The sequence below is a fragment of the Zonotrichia leucophrys genome, unplaced genomic scaffold (assembly GCF_028769735.1).
Source record: "Zonotrichia leucophrys gambelii isolate GWCS_2022_RI unplaced genomic scaffold, RI_Zleu_2.0 Scaffold_148_112354, whole genome shotgun sequence".
In the NCBI taxonomy this organism is placed as follows: domain Eukaryota; kingdom Metazoa; phylum Chordata; class Aves; order Passeriformes; family Passerellidae; genus Zonotrichia; species Zonotrichia leucophrys.
In genome coordinates this window covers 10,972-32,542 of record NW_026992353.1, presented here as the reverse complement: position 1 = coordinate 32,542, position 21,571 = coordinate 10,972, and the positions used below count along the sequence as shown (strand labels likewise).

The 21,571-nt window shown below is 49.6% G+C and overlaps 1 protein-coding gene across 1 annotated transcript; it reads left to right on the top strand.

Annotated features, from left to right (window-relative positions):
• The first annotated feature begins 1,598 nt into the window (after positions 1–1,598).
• LOC135461002 (PHD finger protein 7-like) lies at positions 1,599–4,325 on the top strand. Its single transcript, XM_064737984.1, has 8 exons — positions 1,599–1,660; positions 1,875–2,075; positions 2,152–2,314; positions 2,404–2,510; positions 2,725–2,838; positions 2,985–3,103; positions 3,256–3,301; positions 3,989–4,325. Exons 1-8 carry the CDS (start codon positions 1,599–1,601, stop codon positions 4,323–4,325), a joined length of 1,149 nt encoding a protein of 382 aa, XP_064594054.1.
• The last annotated feature ends 17,246 nt before the right edge of the window (positions 4,326–21,571 follow it).

Genomic DNA, 21,571 nt, shown 5'->3' with positions numbered 1-21,571 from the left:
CATACATGCAAGCAACTGGTCCTATAACATACAGAAGCAGTGGTTTCCCTCACTGGACATTACAAGACAACGTTATAGACTCCACTATCCTAAAACACTTCTGTTGCCTGCTAATTACAAAGCCTGAAGCTCTTCTAGAGGCTTTTCCCAGTGCAACTTCAATAGGTTCCTCTCTGCTCAACTCTCGAGCCTGTCCAGGTCTCACTGAAGGGCAGCAGAGCCTTGTGGTGCCTCAGGCCCTGCTCCCAGTTCTGTCCCATCAGCAAACGCTGAGGGAGCGCTCCGTCCCTTCTGCCAGGTCCCTGGGGAATAAGGCAAACAAGGCTGGGCCCAGCACGGCCCCCTGAGCTCACAGCTACCTGAGTTTGGAGCTCCCCTGTCCACTTCTCTGCCCCACTGTCCCTGAGCTGCCTCAGGGGCCTGTTATGGGAGGCAGGGACAAAGCCTTGCTGAAGTCCCAGCTGACAACAGCCACTGCTCTCCCCTCACAAGCCCAGCCAGTCACTGCAGCACAGGTGGCTATGGATTGGTCAAGCATGGTTTCCATTCCTGTTATTCCACAGGCTTAGAGATGGCATCCAAGAGGAGCTGTTCTGTCACCTTTCTGGGGATGGAGCTGAGGCTGATGGGCCTGCAGTTTCCTGGCTCCTTCTTGGTGCCCTTTTGCAAGACTGCAGTGATGTTGGCTTTCCTCCACTGCTCATGCCTCTCTTCGGGGCTGTCTCCTTCCCTGACCTGCTGGCAGAGCATCCTGTGCCAGAGGCAGGAGCAGAGATTTTTCTTGGCCCCAAAAGGGAATGCTGGGCTCAGGCCGAGTGTCAGTGGGACCTGACAACGGGGGGAGAAGGCGGGAAGGAGCAGAGCTCATACAGGGCTGAGCAGGGAGTAGAGCCCTCGTGGCTCTGGGCCTGCTCTGCAAGCTCCCGGGCCTCTACTTTCTCCACAGAGAGAGAGGAACAGCACCTCAAAGCGACCACATCATTCAAGGGACAGGGACTCAGGACAGACAGCTGCCCTGTGAGACAGCAAGCAGGAGGGCCCTGGTGCCAGGGAGCCAGGTGAGGGCAAAGCAGCCCTCTGACAGCCTGGCCCAGGGGCTCTTGTAGCAGCAGGCAGCGTGGGGATCAGAGTAGAGGCAGGGGGAGGCAGGAGCTGCTCGGCCATGCCGGGGCTGGGAGCCTCCTTCCTGCCCAAGTGGGGCCCAGCTGGCCCAGGGTCAGCTGCTGGGACAGCCGTGCCCACAATGGCCCCTGCTCTGCAAGGCCTCCTGCGCTGCCCATGAGCCAGGCAGGGACAGAGCAGCCTTGGGGCCGATGCTGCTGCAGGCTCAGAGCCCCACAGAGCTGCTCATGCCCGGTGCCATTGGCTCTGTCCCCTGCAGCCTGCATGCTGTGTCGCCGTGCTGAGGCTGACCCGGACATGTGCGGTGACAAACTGCACAAGGGTGGGTTCTGTGCCCACGTGTTCTGCATGGTGAGTGGCTCCGGGTGCTCCCTCCACCATTGCAATGGGCAGCTCCTGCCACCCTCTCCTCATCAGCTCCTCCCCTTGCCTGCAGCTCTTCGCTACTCTACTCTTTCGGCAAGAGAACCGCCACGATGGACTCATGGGATTTCTCCCACGAGATCTCCAAATTGCGGTCTGGCGGGCAGCACAGAAGGTGAGAGCCTGACAAGAGCAGGGAGATTTGTGCCTGGCGAGGTTTGCCAGAGCTTAGCCCAGACAGCAGGAAAGAAAGGCCGGCCCGACAGCCGGGACAAAGTCTGGCTCCCAGCAGCTCTGGAACAGAGGCCCTGGCACAGGAGCCTCCCTCCTCCAGCAGGCGGCTCTGTGGGGTGGGAGCCGGCAGTGGCCACGTCCTGCGCCCTGCCCAGAGCCCTGCGGCTGCCCGGGGAGGCCTCGAGGCTGCTGCTGCTGCTGCTGCTGATGCGGCTGCTTGGCTCTTTCCAGCGCTGCTGCGTCTGCGGCCAGAGCGGGGCAACCATCATGTGCTGCGTGCCGGAGTGTGACAGATGGTTCCACCTGCCCTGTGCCAAGGAGGGCGGCTGTGTCAATGTATACGTTACTCCGTTCAGGTACCTCATCTCTCTTTATGGCCACCCCTGGGGAATGATCCAGCATTTCTCACTTTCCCCATCCATTTTCCTCCAGCTCCTTCTGCCCTGAGCACCGTCCAGAGCAGGAGGTGGAGGCGACTCCTGAGCCGGACACTGTTTGCCTCATCTGCCTGGAGCCTGTGGAGGACAGAAAGTCCTTCACAACCCTGGTGTGCCCAACGTGCAAAAGGGCCTGGTTCCACAGAGACTGCATCCAGGTAGGAGCCCTCCCCTCAGCCCTGGGGCACAGCAGGTGCTCAGCAGCAGCAGCAGGGCCTCGCTCACCCTGCCTGTGTTTGCCCTGCAGGGACAGGCCTTGCGCGCTGGTGCTTTCTATTTCCAGTGCCCCCTGTGCAGAGACAGTGGGGAATTCCCTGTTGAAATGTTCATCTTGGGGATCCGAGTCCCCTTCAGGTTGGTGTCTTTCTGCCTGGCCCACCAGGCAGGAGGGTGCAAGTGCTGTGCTGTGCCAGGCCCTGCCCCAGGAGCCCTGGCCCTGCCCTGTCCCGTGAGGCTGGGCTTCAGCTTCACGCCCAACTTGGAAAAGCGCTGGAGAAAGAGCTGGGACACCCTGGACCTCCGTGAGGGAGAGCAGCAGAAATTCATCATCTCTTCCTTTCTCCATCAGAGACCCAACATGGGAGGACAACGATGCCTTCGCAGATCTAGGAGTGAGGCACAGTCAGTGCAACGCCAGGGATTGCCTTTACCCTGGAGGCAGGGAGGAGGCAGAGGAACAGGGGTAAGTTGGGAAGCTGCACCTGGGGCTCTGCAGGGAACCTGTATCTCGGCAAGGGCTGTAAGCGGGAAGAACCAGAAGCGCTTGGCCAGACAACCACGTGCTGGTACACATTGTTCTCAGTGCAATGAGCTTGTTTGCCTCCCCAGGCCCTGGCAATTGCTCCTGTGCTCCTCCTGTGCTGCTGAGGGCACCCACAGGCGCTGCTCTGGCCTGAGGAACAGCACACAGAGATGGGAGTGTGACAGCTGTGCTGGGCTCGGAACATGTATGAGTCTCAAAGTCCCCGGTGTCCCTGGGTTGGGACCATGCCCAGGCCGGGCTAGGCAGAGCGCAGCATCCACTGCTGGAGGGCTGGGGGCACTGCTCTGGCCTGGCCGGGGCCTGGGCGATCTTTGACATTCCTGCTTGCCCTTACAGCTGCCAGGGATGAGACAGAGCTCAATGGCCCCAGGCCGGCCAGACAGTCAGGACTACAATCTGCTCATGGCTGGTCAGAATCTGAGGCCATCAGCCCCAGCTCCCACAGCCCTGTGCCATTGGTGCTGGTTTCCCCGTCTCCATCTCCAGAGACGGGAAGCCACAGCAGGCCCCAGCAAGCAGCATGGCAGCAGGCGCTGCCATCTTCCTCACTGGACACCAGCAGCATCAGCAGATCAAGGGCAACACGCAGCACGTCCCCTGACCCTGAGGACAGGGTCCATTCCAGACGTGCTGGGCCCAGCCGCAGGCGAAGCTGCTCTCGCCGGCAAAGTCGTGCCCAGAGTCCACCTGTCCGCTCCAGGAGTCGCCGTGACAGCAGCAGTGGGACAGGGCCAAGGGCTGAGAGGCCCAAGCAAGGGGAGACACCGTCACGGACATCCCCCAGACGCAGGCGCTCCCGCCAGCAAGGCTGGGCCCAGAGTCCACCTGTCCGCTCCAGGAGTTGCCATGACAGGAACAGAGGGAACAGAGGGACAGGGCCAAGGACTGAGAGGCCCAGGCGAAGGGACACATGGCCAGGGCCATCCCCCAGATGCAGGCACTCCTGCCAGCAAAGCTGGGCTCAGAGTCCACCTGTCCGCTCCAGGAGTGTCTGTGACAGGAGCAGTGGGACAGGGCCAAGGTCTGAGAGGCCCAGGCGAAGGGACACATGGTCAGGGCCATCCCCCAGACGCAGGCGCTCCCGCCAGCAAGGCTGGGCCCAGAGTCCACCTGTCCGCTCCAGGAGTCGCCGTGACAGCAGCAGCAGGACAAGGCCAAGGGCTGAGAGGCCCAGGCGAAGGGACACATCATCGGGGACGCCTCCCAGACGCAGCCGCTCCCGCCAGCAGCGCCGGGCCTCGACTCAAACTCTGCGGTCCAGGAGTCGCCAGGACAGGAGCCAGAGGACAGCAGCGAGTGCTGAGAGGCCCAGGCATAGGGGGACGTGGTCGGGGACATCCCGCAGGAGCAGCCGCTCCCACCAGCGACGTCGGACCTCAACTGGGACCTCCAACAGCAGCGCGTAGCGCTGTCATCTTTTCTTTCTAGGCCGTGTGTTCCTTGCCGGAAGTGAAGGTGAGAACGGTCAGTGCAGGGACCCTGAGATGTGCAGCTCTGTGAGCAAGCCCTATTAGCTCTTGATGTTTCTACTGGCAGGAAGAAGTCTGGGCTAAATTCCTTGATTTCTGTGTAACGGTGTATTCAGTGAAAGGTCACTTAAGGATATGGCTAATTAAAAAGGACTCTTGTTCCTGTCTTTACACTCCAACCTCAGATGTTTCCCCACTGCTTACCCTTGATAATGAATCACTCCTTAATGGGCTTGGATATGCTTAGGGAGACATTCAGAGCAAGGTGGCTCTTAGGGAAGCAGTGTCTGAAAAGGACGTGTGCTGTGTTGCTAACCTTGAACAATCTCATTTCAGTAAAGCCGAAAAAAGAAGAAAGAGAGTGAGACACTACCTCAAGTGTCTGAAGACAACTTCTACAGCATTGCTGTGGATTTGAAAGAGGCCTTTCAAAGAACAAACAGGAATAGATGGTATTTCCACTGTCTATTCTGGTTTCTTCTTTGAAAGACCTTCAAAGAACAAACCAGAATAGTCGGAGAAAATACCGTGGGACAAAGAGAATGCACAGGACTCTGCCCCAGATGACCATTTGGGACCTTTGCCTGAGGACGACGCAGCTCAGGAGACGAGTTCTTTCCAGTTTTCCTTCTTTGGAGGCACAGAGGAGTTGGGCATCAAAGAAGGTAACAGCAGAACCCTTCTAACAGTGCCATTGCTAAGGAAGAGCTTCTCGCAGGCAATGTAGGGCAATATGGTGTAAAGAAGGTCAGGATGCAGGGGATTTTCAGCAACAGAAGTCAGTAATTAGGCAGAAGCATTTTGATCTTCAGTTCTGCTTGCCGGGGCTGTGGTAGATTATTGAGAGGTGCCTCATGCTTGCATCTCAGGAATTCTGAAAGGCTTGCTTTGAGAAGGCATTGGGGTTTTTGCTGAGGGGTGAAAAAGCTTGTTCTCATGCCCTGAATTCCTCAAACAGGGAAAAAGGTGACACACCAGTCATATCAAGTTTCATAGGACCTCACAAGGCTTTTACGGAAATGTGCGTTAATGTAGAGGGAGGAGCAAAGTCCGAGAGCTGACCCCAAGATCCATGAACATTCTGTTTGTTACTGAATTCTACTCTTGGACCTTTAGAAAAAGGAAATGGAATGACACATGATCATTGGGGTGTCCTAACCTTAGATAAAATGAGCCCATCTGAAATGAAGATGAAACAACATTAACTCGAGTCCCAGTCATGTAGGAGAAAAAAGAAACCCTGTGAAGTTATCCCGAAGTATTAAAAAACCCAACGCAACAGCACAAAGAAACGAGCCCCACAGATTTGTGCTGAACTGGGAAGGTATTCAGTGTCTTCTGAATGCAATGAGAAATGTTTAAGAATACATAAGGGATCCCTGGAACAAAGTGGAAAATACTGGAGCCGAGATGTAGCTTAGAAAGTCTGGCAGGGTCAGATTCTGTCCTTCCTAAATCTCTCTTCTCCACTGTAAGGATTTCATGTGAAAGGAGGAATTTTTCCTGACCAGTAGAGGAATAATCTGGTTTTGCCTTTTTTTCTCTCTTGGTGCTGTCATTGCAGAGCCTTACACGCTTGGGACAATAAAGCCGGTAAAAGCCACATGGCAAGAGGATCCACGTTTCCAGGACAGCAGTTCTGAGGGTGACAATGAGCCTGAGATGACAGAAATTGAATGGACCAAGAAATGCAAGTTGCATTTCTCTTTGTTGTCTACTTGGCTGTAGTAGTTGGATGCTGTGGGAATATTAAGAGCAGCACTCAGGGAATGGGAAACTGACATTGCACAACTCTGAGCAATAAAAGTCATCTGGGAAAACCATTTGTGCTGCACAGAGTCAAAACTTCCAGCAGCCCACTGGATGTGAATGTGAATATGGAAAGAAAGAGTAGAGCACAAGTAATTAACTGGGTCATTCTGGTTTGACCAACTCCAAACTGAGTTTGGCCAAAAGCCCAAGACACAGTCAGTTTTCTCTTTAAAAGAGGGTTATGTAAAATAAAAAGCTCTATTTGGTTCCTAGGGAATGAAGCTTTTCAATGTATGGCATTTCTCTGAAGCACTACATGTTTAACTTGTGTTCATGGAATTTGATAGTACAATTTAGGATGCTCAAATCCCTTTGTCCTTTTCTAGGTTTCTTTCTTTACCATGCACAGAAAGTGCTAGAGTTTTTTTTTCTTCTCCAAAGATGATGAACGCCTAAGAGGTATGACAGAATTTCTTTACCCTCTTTTATATATTTTTTCCTTTTAAACCCTTCCTGTAGTTCAGTGAGGAGGAAAAAATGCTGCCTAGCTATCAAAGTTTTCTAGTCAAAATTTGCCACCCTCACTTGTGATCCAAGTTGTGGCAGAATCCTGTGAGAAAATCCTGGTAAAGTAAAGGTCAAGCAGATTTCTGGCTTTCTTTTCTTTCAGACAATTACCGAATAGGAATCTGGAATTTTACAGTTTACCAACAACTTAGTCACTTGACAGGTTACGTAGACATTTTGGATCCTTTCAGGTATTTAAATCATCTTTGTCTTTTTCCTCTCTTTCTGGTGTTGCCGTTAGAAATGATGAGTGTTCTTGTCAGCCACATATGTCCCTGTGGTTCTTTGTCCTAATGAATCTGGGGCTTTCTCTTCTGAATCCAGTGAATTTTGTATTTAGAAACAAAGAAAACAACATCCAAAGGAAACATGCACAGTCCCCAAAACCTGCAGAGGCCACCAAAACAATTGCTGGTTACACTTTGTAGAATAGAGTCTTAAGCTTAAAGGATGTGCCTTCCATGAGATTGATTCCATAACTCTGCTGAAATGCACTGCTGTGTTCACACAGTTCCCGGCCTGCAATCTTCCAGGCAGCCTGATTTACAGGCTGTGTTGAAATGGAGAGCTCAGGCCTCAGCAGGCCTCAGTTCTGGGGGAAGATGTGGCGTGCTGGTGCTGAGCTTCTAATGCAACAGCAGCAATTTCAGTGCAATTCAGATTGCAGCATGGTGAGGAAAAGTGCTGCTGCCTTTGATTGTTCTTAGCACAGCAGGCTGCAGTAGGGAACATTTCTGCTGGAGCCAAGGTGTGGTGGGGGCAGGAGAACAGGAAGGATGTGAGAATTGATTTCTGATTTTAGTGCTGTGGTGGTCAAGATTGTTAGAAGCAGCAGCGCAATCACAAGTGCTTAAGACTATTAATTGGATGTTTCTTTTGTGCAGAGGATCCACAGTTATTTTGTAGATTAGTAGAAGTCAGTGAAGAAAAAGAGGGTTAGGAAGACAGACGTAGATTATTGCTTGAGGTGAGTATGGAACATCTGTTCCCTGGTAAGTCTAGGTGAAAGCTGAGCATGGGGAGGGATTGCAGGTATGAATGTGCATGCAAAATTAATTCAGGATCTCGAGAAGAGCTTTACATTTGTAATGAACAGGGAAGAGAAGTTTTGTAGTGTAGCAGTGTGTATAACATCATGTTGTGTGGTCCAGTCAGGTAAACCACTACATCTTTGTGTGTTACAGGAGCAGCTACTTAAGTGTATGTAAGGATAGTGAATGTAGAGACTTGTCCTCATAGTGGATTCAGGAACTTCTCTGAAGAATTTGTTAGATTTTCATTATTTTCTGGAATGCCAAAGGAAGCATTAGGATACCCTATAGGAAGTGCAAGCAAACCAATAAAGTTTTTACTGATTTGAAGCGAGTCACGTTTGTTCCTTGAAAGTGTTGCCAAACAAGGTTACTTTGAAAATCCTTTCAAAGGTCTGACAGGGATCAATATCAGCAAAGGCTGTCAGGCCGTGTTTGGGAGCTGGGGCTGAGGCTCTCGTGCCCTGGGGAGCCACGCGAAGGCTCCAGGCCTGAGTGTGCGGCCAGGCCGGGGCCATTGAGCTGCAGCCCATCCCTGGTGGATGCAAGGGCAAGCAGCAATGTCAAGGGACCCCAGGACCGGGCCAGGCCAGGCCAAAGCAGTGCCCCCAGCCCTCCAGGAGCGGATGGGCTCTGCCAAGCCCAGCCTGGGCACTGCTCCCAGCCCAGGGACAGGCAGGTGCTTTGCCCGAGGGCTGGGCCCAGAGCAGCAGAGCTGTCACAGCCCCAGCTGGTTCTGGCCTGCGTGAGGCCCGGGCAGGGCCTGTGGGTGGCCTGGGCAGTGCAGGAGCAGTTGACAGGGCCTGGGGAGGGACAGGGCTCAGCCTCTGCACGGCGACACAGCATGCGGGCTGCAGGGGACAGAGCCAATGGCACCGGGCATGAGCAGCTCTGTGGGGCTCTGAGCCTGCAGCAGCATTGGCCCCAAGGCTGCTCTGTCCCTGCCTGGCTCATGGGCAGCGCTGGAGGCCTTGCAGAGCAGGGGCCATTGTGGGCACGGCTGTCCCAGCAGCTGCCCCCTGGCCCAGCTGGGCCCCACTTGGGCAGGACGGAGCCTCCCAGCCCCGGCATGGCCGAGCAGCTCCTGCCTCCCCCTGCCTCTGCTCTGATCCCCACGCTGCCTACTGCCACAGGAGCCCCTGGGCCAGGCTGTCAGAGGGCTGCTTTACCCTCACCTGGCTCCCTGGCACCAGGGCCCTCCTGAATTCTGTCAGACATGGCGGCTGTCTGCGGTGAGTCGCTGTCCTTGAGGCACGTTGTCGCTGCCAGGTGCAGATACTCTCTGTCTAGGAGAGAAAGAAGTTGGGGTGCGGGAGTTTTCAGGACAGGCCCAGAGCCGCTGCCGGCTCCCAGCCCACAGAACCACCTGCTGGAGGAGGGAGGCTCCTGTGCCAGGGCCTTTGTGCCAGAGCTGCTGAGAGCCAGACTTTGTCCTGGCTGCTGGGCTGGCCTTTCTTTCCTGCTGTCTGGGCTAAGCTGTGGCAAACCTCTCCAGGCACAAATCTCCCTGCTCACCTTCTGTGCCTCCCACCTCACCTCAATTAGGAGATCTCGTGGGAGAAACTCCATGAGTCCAAGGTGGCGGTTCTCTTGCCGAAATAGGAGAGTGGCGAAGAGCTGCAGGCAAGGGGATGAGCTGATGAGGAGAGGGCGGCAGGAGCTGCCCATTGCAATGGTGGAGGGAGCGCCCGGAGCCACTCACCATGCAGAACCTGTGGGCACAGAGCCCACCCTTCTGCAGTTTGTCACCGCACATGTCCGGGTCAGCCTCGGCACGGCGACACAGCATGCAGGCTGCAGGGGACAGAGCCAATGGCACCGGGCACGAGCAGCTCTGCGGGGCTCTGAGCCTGCAGCAGCATCGGCCCCAAGGCTGCTCTGTCCCTGCCTGGCTGATGGGCAGCGCTGGAGGCCTTGCAGAGCAGGGGCCGTTGTGGGCACGGCTGTCCCAGCAGCTGCCCCCTGGCCCAGCTGGGCCCCACTTGGGCAGGAAGGAGGCTCCCAGCCCCGGCATGGCCGAGCAGCTCCTGCCTCCCCCTGCCTCTGCTCTGATCCCCACGCTGCCTGCTGCCACAAGAGCCCCTGGGCCAGGCTGTCACAGGGCTGCTTTGCCCTCACCTGGCTCCTTGGCACCGGGGCCCACCTGCTTGCTGTCTCACAGGGCAGCTGTCTGTCCTGAGTCCCTGTCCCTTGAATGATGTGGTTGCTTTGAGGTGCTGATCCTCTCTGTCTATGTGAGCCCTGCTCCTGCCTGCCTTCTGCTCCCATCATTGCACTGAGGAACACTGCAGTGTCCTCCGGCTGTTCCTCTGCTGATTGTGGGGAGAGGCAGGTGAGGCTGCAGCACAGGCCCAGAGCCTCGAGGTTTGGTTCATGTTTTAACCTGCATGGATCTCCTTTAAACATAGGTGGAGAAGCAGGAGCAGGCATCTAAAGTTACTTCAGTCTCTACCACTAAAAGCAATGTGTTTGTACCTACTACCAGCAGAAAACACCAGTTTTCCAACAGCCCATTCCTAAAAATTTGCCTTTCCACGGAACCAGCACGAACGCATCAGGGATCAGCATCCATTGGCAAAACGATGACTTCTTTTACTAACTACTTACTACAGAACTACTTAAAACCACAACACTACATTTACTAACTGATGGCTTCCATGGAATCTAAGCACTCAACTCTCTTTATGAGGGGTATTTGAGGGACAACTGTAACAAATCCTGTGAATAAATTCATAGCACTGGACAAAGGAATACCTGACTGCTTTTTAAGTCTTTAATGTACTAGTAAAACTACACAGCTGAACCATTCTATTGTCAAAACTTTTAGAAGGTTTTTTCACCCTCATGTTTCTCTTGATAGAGTTGAGATTATATAAATAATTAGATTCTGTTTCTTTTCAGTTTTCCCATTCATGCCCTGAGTATTTTGGTACACCTTCATTTTCTTTTCAGTTCTATGGTTTCCCTCCGATGTTTTAAATCAGATGTTTTAATATTTTGCTATCTGTGGTGCAACTCTGTCGATCTACTGAAGAGGACCAAGCAGTGCCGGTCTGCCGGCAGGTCCCAGAGATTGCTCCTTCGGGCGGCCCCGGGGGCAGGAGAGGCCCCGGCGCTGCCATGGCAGGGTTTCCCTCAGCTGTCGGCACTGCCAGCCCGGCGCTGCCATGGCAGGGCTTCCCTCAGCTGTCGGCACTGCCAGCCCGGCTCTGCCACGGCAGGGCTTCCCTCAGCTGTCGGCACTGCCAGCCCGGCTCTGCCATGGCAGGGCTTCCCTCAGCTGTCGGCACTGCCAGCCCGGCGCTGCCATGGCAGGGCTTCTCTCAGGAGCTGCCTGTGCCAGCCCGGCTCTGCCAGGGACTCTGGCAGTGCCACGGCGCACGGCAGCTCTGGCATGGCAGCCTTGGGCAGTAGCCAGCTCTGCGGGCTGGGACCCCGCTGCGGCCGCACGCTTCTCCCAGAGCCCGAGCAGCACCTGCACGCTCCCAACACCGAGCCGGGAATGCGCCCAGGAACAGCGCGGGCTCGGCTCTGGGCACGAACCGCCCCGCCCCTCACACCCGCCCGCCCCTTCCCGCCCTCCGGCCCCGCCGCGCTCCGCCCGCGCTGTCATGGCGGCTCTCGCCCACAGGGCGGCGCCCTGAGCCCTGCAATGGCGCCGCCAACCTTCTGGCGCTCTGGAAGGCGCGGGTCTGCACCCGTTGCAAACTGGGCCCTACGTCCCATTTCCTGAAGAAAACATGTCCTGTCGGGCCTGGGCTGTACACACTTCCAAGCCTGATCAACAGGAAGAGACGTTGAACCTGGACACACATAGCAGCCTACAAGCTCGAAGTGATGGCCAGGTGTTAGAAAAGCAAAGTACTTGTTGCTAGAATTGTCTTCCAAGACTCAAGGCTGGGCACGTTTCACTGATCTCAAACCCAGAGGGAAGTTGACAAAGATTGGGAAGAAGGATGCCCACTGATAGTGGACACGAACGATGGAGAATTTCACTTGTTCTAAAATTTTAAAAGTTTAATAGTAATAAATTAGTTATAAAACTAAGAATAAAAATTAGAGAAAAAATAATTTGGTCAATTAGAGGTAAGACAATAAAGGGCAATTTAAAAAGCAAAGAATTACAAATGTCTGGGTGCTCTGCTCTGCCTCAGAAGACACTTTGCTAACACAGGATTAACTTAAAAGTAATACCCTGTTGCATATTCATATATCTCATACATGATGCCAAAATTCTTTTCAAACAGTGGGTGTTTTCTTGTTCTTGTCAACCCCTCCTTCATCTTGTAAATCAATTGTCTTGCTCCCTCAAAGTCTGATTCTTCCCGAGAAGGAGGCAATATTTCTTTTCTCAGAATTTTGGTGTCTTGTTACGGTTATCTCTCCTTGAGCTATTTAGAAAATGTATCTTACAGCACAGAGTTTCTGTAGCCTAAAACTATATTCGCCACACTACTTTAAAAGCCTAGGATAGCACTACAAAAAAGGATTAATACAACATAACTTTCCAACATAACACATATAGTAATAATTTTAATATTTGCGAAAAGCCAATCATATCATATGCATTTTTCACACCTTCTCTGCTCCTTCTTCTTCTCAAAATATATTGTAAACCTGACTAAAAAAACTAGTTAGAGCCACAGTCAGTGCCTTATTCTGAAAACTCACAGCTGACTAACAGGTTTAGTGCCTTACAGAGCAGGTTTGAGGCCCTGGAACTGGAGGGACAGACAAGTGATGAAGTGGGCAAAAGTCCTTCTGCAATCGAGGGGCACCTAGGGCAAGTCAGGCAACACCATGCATGGTGACCACCTCTGTTCCAAGGGAAGGCAGGGTCCTTTCAGGCCTTCCCAAAAGCATCTCAAGGGAAGGTTTCCATCTGCCCTGCCCTGTTTGCTTGACTTCAGCTGAATCTTTCTCTCTCTGAAAGACAGGAAGCTCACGTGTGTTAGGAGAATACTGTGAGCATTGGCAGAGGTGAACGGTCAGGAATCCAGAGGCTTGTGCAACTCTCTTCCATAGAGAGTCCCTTGTTGTATATTTCCAACAAAGCAGAGCTTAAATGGCAAGTCAGCGATTGGGGAAGTGCAGCACTGAGACAATAAAGCTGTAACATGCCTTGTTTTGCAAGGGACAAGTAAGACAACAAATGTTCAAACACCAAATACTGAGAAGATGAAGAAGAAAAATGAATTTTTCTAAGTTTTTCTAATTTTTATTTTCTTCTCTGTGCCTTTTGAAGATTACCTATATCTTAGTTTCATTGTTTTCTTTTTTCCTGTCTTGAGAATGAATTTTACATTCTGGATATTTTTAGTCAGGCATAAGAAAAGTTCCATATTGTTTGGCAATCATGAAAAGGTAAGTTTAGAGGTAACATCCATTGTCTTTGATAATTGGATCAGACTCAATTTTAAATACCCTTGTATGTCCTGCTCATATGCAAAGATGCTAGATTGATCTTGGAAGGGCATTAAACCAAGAAACAAGTACTCCAAAAACCTCAGGAGGTGGCTGAAATAAACAGAGCCAGGAGACTTCTTCTCCTTTTTAATGCCTTTATTAAAAGTGATCAGCTCAGGATTGGGCAGCTCGGCAGGGCTGCAGTCCCCGTCGCGTCTCCCAGGGCGACTCAGAGGAGGAGGAGGATATGCACAGCTCTGTCCACTAGGGGCAGAGCCGGGGGATCCAGTCCTCGTGGGAGCCTTTAGGGCGTGATGTCCCTGTCAGGTGTTGGTTTCCGTGATTCAGTCCTGCCCGGTCCCGGCGTCAGGACGACTCCCATGGTCAGGGCGAGAGGGGCTCCGCATCTCTGCAGGCTCAGCACTTGGCTCCTCACGTCTGGACATCACTTTAGTCTCTCAATTCTTATTTGGCTCGTTGTTTTTGGGGTTTTCTCGTTGCATTTCGAGTCGTGGTCCCACAAAGCATTCTGGACTTCGGAGTCACTTTGCATACCCCCCCCCCCCCACCCTCTCAGGTGTCTTCCTTATGCTGTAAGAGAGCACAGCCTCAGGGAAGGGCCATCCACCGCACCCAGCCAGGCCTTTTACTAATACAAAAGAAGGAGATAAGCCTTAACGACCCGGTATTACAATAACAAAGCACTAAGAATCCTGGCAGAGACAGATCTGGCTGCGTCCCTGTAACTCTTTCTCACAAAAAAAATATTAACCGAATTTTTGTTCATAACAGTCCCCCCTCTTTTTCTTTGATCGAGCTTAAATTCTTAAGCTCGCATCAACTCACAATTTTTTGTTTTGAATCTACTATAAATCTCTTGTGCACTTTGGTAATCATGGTTACTTAACCTTGTTACTTTTCTTGGTTTCTTCAGGTTGGTCTGTACAGCCAATACTGTTTTACTAAAACAGATAAATAAGCATAGTAAAAAGAGCAATCTTCCAAGTCTACACACAGTGAGAAAAACTACTTTTTCCCATACATTTCTTCTGAAAATCTCCAAGTTCTCCCACCCACTGGGATCAAGTGTAGTAGTTTGATCTTGATTATTTACACATGCCAATCTTATTTAGTTTGAAATGTCCCTAATAATTGAATTCTTTATTTTTAATACTGCCTGGAGCCGGATGACTTTGTTCAACACAGATATTGGGATCTGAACTTGGCTTTTACAATTTTGGATTTTCTCAATTTCTATTTCACTTTCCCGGTTTTGTTTAATTTCTCCCAAATCATTATATATAGGAACTCCTAAACTTGATCCAGTTTCTTTGGGTAATAAGAAAATTGGTGTTATCACCCTAGCAATGCAGTTGCCAGATGAGATCAAACTTAGGGGTTCAGAGCTCCCCTGAAATGTGTTCCAAAAGGGGTTTATCTCTTTTCCAGTACACTCATATAAATACTTGTAACAAACAAGTTTTCTTACCATTTTCACCATTTCTTTGCTTTTTACTAGATCTGCTGAGCTTGTTTCAGCAGCATCACATTCAAAGCAAAACCAGGCTTCCTCTATAGGGCATTCTCCTAGGAGTGGCTGCCTATAAGTGGCAGTATTCTGGGCTATCCAATACACTCTCTTATTTTTCTCATAAAGGACCAATTGGGAGAGGTTAACACAGTCAGGGTTAGAACTGATGTGGACTCTCGACAAGGAGCTCACTTCCTCCTCATAGTGGGGTTGGTAGCACTCACTGCACAGCTCAGCTGGGCTCCCCTGAGCACCACCAGCAATCAGAGCCATCAGTACCACCCTTCCCAAGAGTCCGGTATGGGTCATCTTGCACAGCCTGCCCACCCGGCCTTGCCTCTTGGGGAATTTTTCTGAGGAGAAGCTTCCAAGCTCTTTAGAGTCCCTTCTACCCGCTTCTCTGGTTAAGCCTCTCTTGGTGTGTTCCCTACAAATTTTAGTTTCCCCCCCAGGGGAGTGTTCTGTAGAGGGTTAACCTGGAGTCTTTAGAAATATATTGGGGAACTTAAACTAGAATTACTTATTTACAGCCTTAAACTTTTTACCAACATAATTTACACAAAACAGTTTTGAAACATTTTAAGCAATATTAGAACTCTGATACCAATTTTTTTCTCTATACAGTTCAGTCTTTTTGACTCTTCCTCCTGAGAGTCAACTTTTAAATCTCAGTATACTCAGGTGAATCACCTTGTGATGTGGATGAATCCTTATTCAGTGCCCGGAGGTGAGTGGCGTGGACTCTGGCTCAATGCCAGAGGGAAAAACTGGGAGTCTGGCCCAATGCCAGAATGCCAGAGGGAAAAAAAAACTGATGTTGAATCTTGGTCTATTGCCAGGGGGTGAGAGTGACTAACATAGTTTACATAAAACAGTCTTGAAACATTTTACTAATGTCTTCCTATACAGTTCAGTCTTTTTGACTCTTCCTTTTAAGAGTCAACTTTAAATCCTTTGGTCCTTTTATCACAGTATACTCAGGTGATTTAGTTTGTGTAGCAGATGAATCTTGTCCAGCGCTGGGGAGTGAGAGTGGTGTGGACTCTGGCTCAATGCCAGAGGGAAAAGCTGATGTTGTTTCTGGTCCCGTACCTGGGGGTGAGACTGGCCCTTTTATTCTTGTAATATGAGTCCAACCTTTTTCTTTGGTCCGCACAGCTGAATTAGTGATCAGGAGCACCTGGAAGGGACCTTCAAATTTAGGCATTAGTGTTCCCATATTCCATGATTTTATCAAAACCCAATCTCCTGGGCTAATGTTGTGAACTTTTGTGTCAAGAGGGGAAGTTTGAGGAAGGTATCCTTTCTTTCTAAGTCCTTCCAGAGTTCTTCCAATTATTTCTAAATACTTTCTGGTAGCTTCTTCCCCTTCCAGATAGTCTCCTGTGCTATAAGGTGTTAGCAAGAATGGCAGCCCAAACATCATTTCATAAGGTGAAATTCTTATGTCAGACAGAGGTCTTGTTCTGATGCGCAATAGCGCTAGGGGCAAACATTTCAGCCAATTCATTTTTGTTTCTTCAATCAATTTAGTTAACACATTTTTGAGGGTTTTGTTCATTCACTCCACCCTCCCAGAACTCTGGGAGTGCCACGGAGTATGCAGCCTCCATTTAATTCCTAAAGCCCCAACTATATTTTGTAATGTTTGGGACACAAAATGTGGATCTCGGTCTGAGTCTATGGTGTTCACCATTCCATATCTGGGGATAATGTTCTCTAGGATTGCTTTTGCTACAACTTGAGCTGTTTCCCTTCTGGTCGGGAAGGCTTCTACCCAGTGTGTGAGGTGATCAACCATAACCAGTAAATATCTGTACCCTTGCACTGTGGGCATCTCAGTGAAATCTATCTGTATGCTTTGGAAGGGTCTCAAGGCTAATTCCCTTCCTCCAGGTGCTACTTTTCTCATAACTTTCTGGTTCACTTTTTGACAAATGACACACCCTCTTGTAACAGCTTTAGCCAGGCTATATACACCAATGCATAGGTTATTCCTTAAGAAATGATCACATAGTCCTTGGACTCCCCAGTGAGTTAATTTGTGTAATTCTGTTAGCACTGTCCGAGCCAGTGCTTTATTCAAAAACACCCGTCCGTCTGAGGTTAACCACTCTCCCTGTTGTCCTTGATGTAACCTTAAATCCTTTATAACTTCTAATTCTTCTTCACTGAATACAGGTTCTTCCCTTTTTTCCCCTTCTTCAGGTGTCATTTTTGCCTTTAAAATTTTTACTGGATCTCCTGGTTCTAAAGCTGCTTCTTTGGCTATCTGATCAGCCAGTCGGTTTCCTCTAACTTCAAAACTGTCTCCTCTCTGGTCCCCTTTATATGGACCACTGCTATTTCTGTAGGTTTCTGTAGAGCTTCTAATACTGATCTAACAAGGTTCTCATGGGCTAAGCTTTTTCCCTTCGAACTTAAATATCCACGTTCTTCCCATATTTTCCCAAATGTGTGTACCGTCCCATACGCATATTGGGAGTCCGTATAAATAGTTCCCCGGTCCCCCTCCAGTAAATCCAGTCCCCTTTTCAGGGCATAGATTTCGCAACTTTGGGCTGACCAGTTTGGTGATAGTTTCCCTTTTTTTGCAATTTCTAATGTTTCTCCATCTATAATGGCATAACCTGAAGCTCTTTTCCCATTTACTACCCTTGAAGAGCCATCTATGAATAAGCTTTTTCCAGTTGCTAGAGGCTGATCTTCCAAATCTTCTCTTACTTTTGTTTGGAGATAAACCAATTCAAGACAATCATGTTCTAAATTCTCTATAGGCTCTCCCATTAGGAATTGTGCTGGATTGAGGGCATTTGATGTGATAAATTCTAAGTCCTCTGTGTTCATTAGTATTATCTCATATTTTAATATTCTAGCATTGGTTAACCACTGCTGAGCCCTCTGTCTCAGTACTGCCTTAAGATCATGAGGAGTATGCACTTTAATTTTTCCTTGTAAGGTCAATTTTTGAGTCTCCTCTATCAGGACTGCGGTTGCTGCTACTGCTTGTATACAAACTGGCCAGCTCTAGCCACTGGATCTAACAATTTGGATATGTATGCCACAGGTTTCCTGCACCCTCCCCACTCTTGAGTTAATACTCCATAGGCTATACCTCCTTCGGCACTCACAAACAGGTCAAAGCCCTTCCTGAGGTCTGGTAAGCTTAGGACCGGGGCAGAAGACAGTTTGTTTTTTAAGTTTTCCAATTGTTGATCATCTTCAGCTGTCCACATTAGGGGTTCTGGATCCACTAGCTTATTGTACAGAAATTTCACACTCTGTGTATATTGATCTAACCATAACTTACAATACCCGAACAAGCCCAGGAGTTTTCTCACATCTCTTTTCATTTTCGGGGCCGGGAGAGCTAAAATACCTGAAATTCTGTCAGGGCTTAGTTTCTTATACCCTCCCCCTATTATGTGCCCCAAGTATGTTACTTCTGATTGCACAAATTGTAGTTTCCCTTGGGAAACTTTTAGTCCTTTCTCCCCCAGAAAATTCAAAAGCTTAATACTAGTTTGTCTGACCTGATCTTTTTCTTTTCCTGATACCATCAGGTCATCAACATACTGCAGGATCTGCACTTCTTTTTCAGGGACAAATTGTTCCAACAAACTCTCTAAAGCTTGTCCAAAGAGATTGGGGATTCGGTGAACCCCTGTGGTAATCGGGTCCACCTTAGCTGTTGTCTCCTCTTGGTACTCGGGTCCTCCCATTCAAAGGCAAACCAATCCCTACATTCTGTTGCCAGAGGACACGCCCAGAAAGCATCCTTCAAATCTATAACAGTGAACCAAGCATGTTCTCTTGGAATTCTGCTTAGGAGACTATACGGGTTGGGCACAACTGGATGTCTGGCAATGGTTTTCTTTTTGTTATGACTTCCCTTAAATTCTCTTGTAACCAAAGCCTATTTGTCCCCTTCCATGCTTTCTTGATTCTTTCTTGCCAGAGTAAAAAAGGGGTATTATGTCAGTGTGAAAAAGGCAGCGGGTTCTCAAAATTTCCTTCTTCTTGCAAGCAGTTTGTTCAATGACTATAGCAAGCCCTTCAATTCCGTCTAGGGTAAATCGGTAATGTTTAACCCATATGGGTGAGGTATCATCCTGCATTTTTATTGTTATCGGTGGAATGTCTAATAAGCCTCTCCTTCCCCCCTCAGCCCATACCTCAGGATTTATCTCTGCAACATCTCCTCGAGACAACTTCATCACTTGTACTACCATCCTCCCTTCCCTTGGGACAATCCCAACCCCCAAATGAACTTGCAGATCCCGCCCTAACAAACTTTTTTCTAAGTTAGACAGATAAAGAAAATTAGTTTTACATTGCCTTGAGTTCCCAATTATTTTCACTTCTTCAGTCACTGATGCTCTAAATGGTCTCCCCTCCGCATCCAATACTTCACAAAATTTTCTCCCAATTTCCATACCTTTTGGTATTTTGTTGAGACAGGACTTATCTGCCCCTGTATCAACCAAAATTTCAAATTCCTCATTTAGGGGTCCCACTTCAAAGTTTACCAAGGGCTCTTCTAGATGTTGCATCGGGTCCCCTATATTAAAAAGCCCCTGGCACCCCTAGTACTCCCCCTTAAGAATCCTTCCTAAATTATCTTGTTCCCTGGCTATTGCCACATCGAGACTGAGCTTTCTACAAAACCTCCTGATGTGTCCTGCCTCCCCACAGTAATAGCAATATCGTTCTTTCAAAGGGACTTGAGGTGTCTCTATCCCTTTTGCACCTGACAGTACAAGAGGCCTATCATTGCCTCCTCCTGGTGGTGGACCCGCCCACCCTGCACTTTCTCTAGCTACAGCAACCATGATCTTAGCCTTGGCCTTTGCCTTTTCTTCCTCCCTCCTTAAATACACCTTCAATGCCTCTCTTAATAACTCATTAATGTCCTTCGCTTGCCACTCTTCCATCTTTTCCAGTTTCCTCCTTATATCAGGCCAAGATTTGGTAACAAATTGGACTTTTAGTAGCATTTGACCTTCTGGGGTGTCTGGGTCTATTCTAGAGTACAACTGGAAGTTCCGCCTTAGGCGATTAAGCCAGGCAGCAAGAGCTTCCTCCTTCTCCTGCATGCCCTCAAATGCCAATTGGGTGTTAGTTCCTTTGGGAACTGACTCTTTGATCCCCCGTATTATCAAAGACCTATATTCCATCATGGCCTTCCTCCCCTCCTCCTGGTTAGGGTTCCAGCTGGGATCCGTTAGTGGCAATTTCTGTTCGCCTGATGGCACCTGGGGTCCTGGACAGTTATCTTTCTCCCAAATTCTTATGCCAGCCACCCTAATCATCTGGACCTCTTCTGGGGAAAATAATATACTCAGGATGGAATTCATCTCCCCCCAAGTGTAGATATTTGGACCTAGAAATTGATCCACTTGGTTGGCTATGCCCACTGGGTCCTCAACTAAATGCCCCAACTCTTTCTTGAATCCTCTCACCTCAGAAGCAGTTAGGGGAGCATTGACAAAGCAAACACCTCCCACTACTCCTCCCATAGGAACCTCTCTGAGGGGAAAGAGTCTCTCTGCCTTGGAGGTCTTGGATCTGGTACTACAGTACGGCCCATCTTCAGATGCCAAACTACTTTGAGGGATATCTGGGTTACCCTGAACGTTCTGCCCATCAGCAGGTGTATTTGCTGACAGCTGTTTATCGGGCGAGGAGGCATTTGTGCCCCAACTAGGAGGAGGTAAAGGGACAGCAATAGGAGGGGGAGAAGAGCCTGAGTGGATATTAAGTGGAGCTGGAGAAGGGGTGGAGAATGCAGCAGGTGGAGTAGGCACCTGTGGTGGTGCAGAAGGAGCTGGAGGGGATACTGGGTTTATCATAGCGGAAGCTGAAGAGGTAGAATGAGGAGTTTGAACAGGTGGTAGGGAGATGGCAGCCGGGGGAAGAACCGGACCTGCCATTTGAGGTGCTTGAAGAAGAGGATTATAAAGTGGAGGGGCAGAAGGAGGCAGATAATACAGGGGATCCCATCTTTTACTAGTCCTATCATCCCCTCCTTCATTCCCCTCTTTTTTCCTCTGTACCTTACAAATTCACACCCCTTCATCCCCAACAGCGCTCTTTAACCAGCAAGCTACATACAATAATTGCTCAGGATCAGTATCTCCTCCAGCTGTCAGATAATTATTTAATTGTTGGCACATCCACTTATCCTTCGTCCCACACCAAGGCCATCCTCCTTGTAACTCTAATTCTGGCCACACTCCCATACAGTAATGGATCATTTTCACTTTATCTAATCCCTCCGTGGCCTCTATAGAATCCCATTTTACTAACAGTTCTCCTAAGGGACTATTTGGAGGTATGTCCCTCAGCCTCTTACCGGTCTTTTTACTATTACACCCTCCCATTTTACAGGTTTCAACAGTAAAAAATCGCAAAGGTGCCTTTACTGACCGGTGATTTCAAAAAGAACCTTCTTTGAGGAGCTTCAGCCTCCTCCACTGAAACTTTAAATTTCTGCCTGATGCTCAGGACTTTATACTGAAACAACTGCCCAATCTCTTGATTGCCCAACTTTCCCCACGTCAGGTCTTACATCTATCGGGACTTGAACACACAAAGCCTCGGCCTAAGAATCTGGGTCGTGCCTGACTCCCTTAGTCAGGAAAAACAACTGCCTGATTTTTAGTTTGCCTAACCCGCCAATTTTTAGGCTTCACCGTATCAGGACTTAAAAGCAAACCACAGCCTCCTTCGCTGGGGTTTGTGCCTGACTCCTGTGCCAGGACTTACTTTTGCCTGCAGGGCTTGTGAGCTACCCGAATCCTTCTCAGGACTGAATAAATCTTACGCGAATCCTTCTCGAGACTTACAAATGCTACCCGAATCCTTCTCGGGACTGACAAATCTGCCTGACTTCT

What these genes read in the sequence shown, in the direction of transcription:
- LOC135461002 (XM_064737984.1), top strand. Translation starts at nt 1,599, where the DNA reads ATGGACTCATGGGATTTCTCCCACGAGATCTCCAAATTGCGGTCTGGC. An exon ending in GTATACGTTACTCCGTTCAG is followed by an intron (nt 2,076 to 2,151) that starts GTACCTCATCTC and finishes ATTTTCCTCCAG; the next exon opens with CTCCTTCTGCCCTGAGCACC. An exon ending in GGCCCCAGGCCGGCCAGACA is followed by an intron (nt 3,302 to 3,988) that starts GTCAGGACTACA and finishes GCCATCCCCCAG; the next exon opens with ACGCAGGCGCTCCCGCCAGC.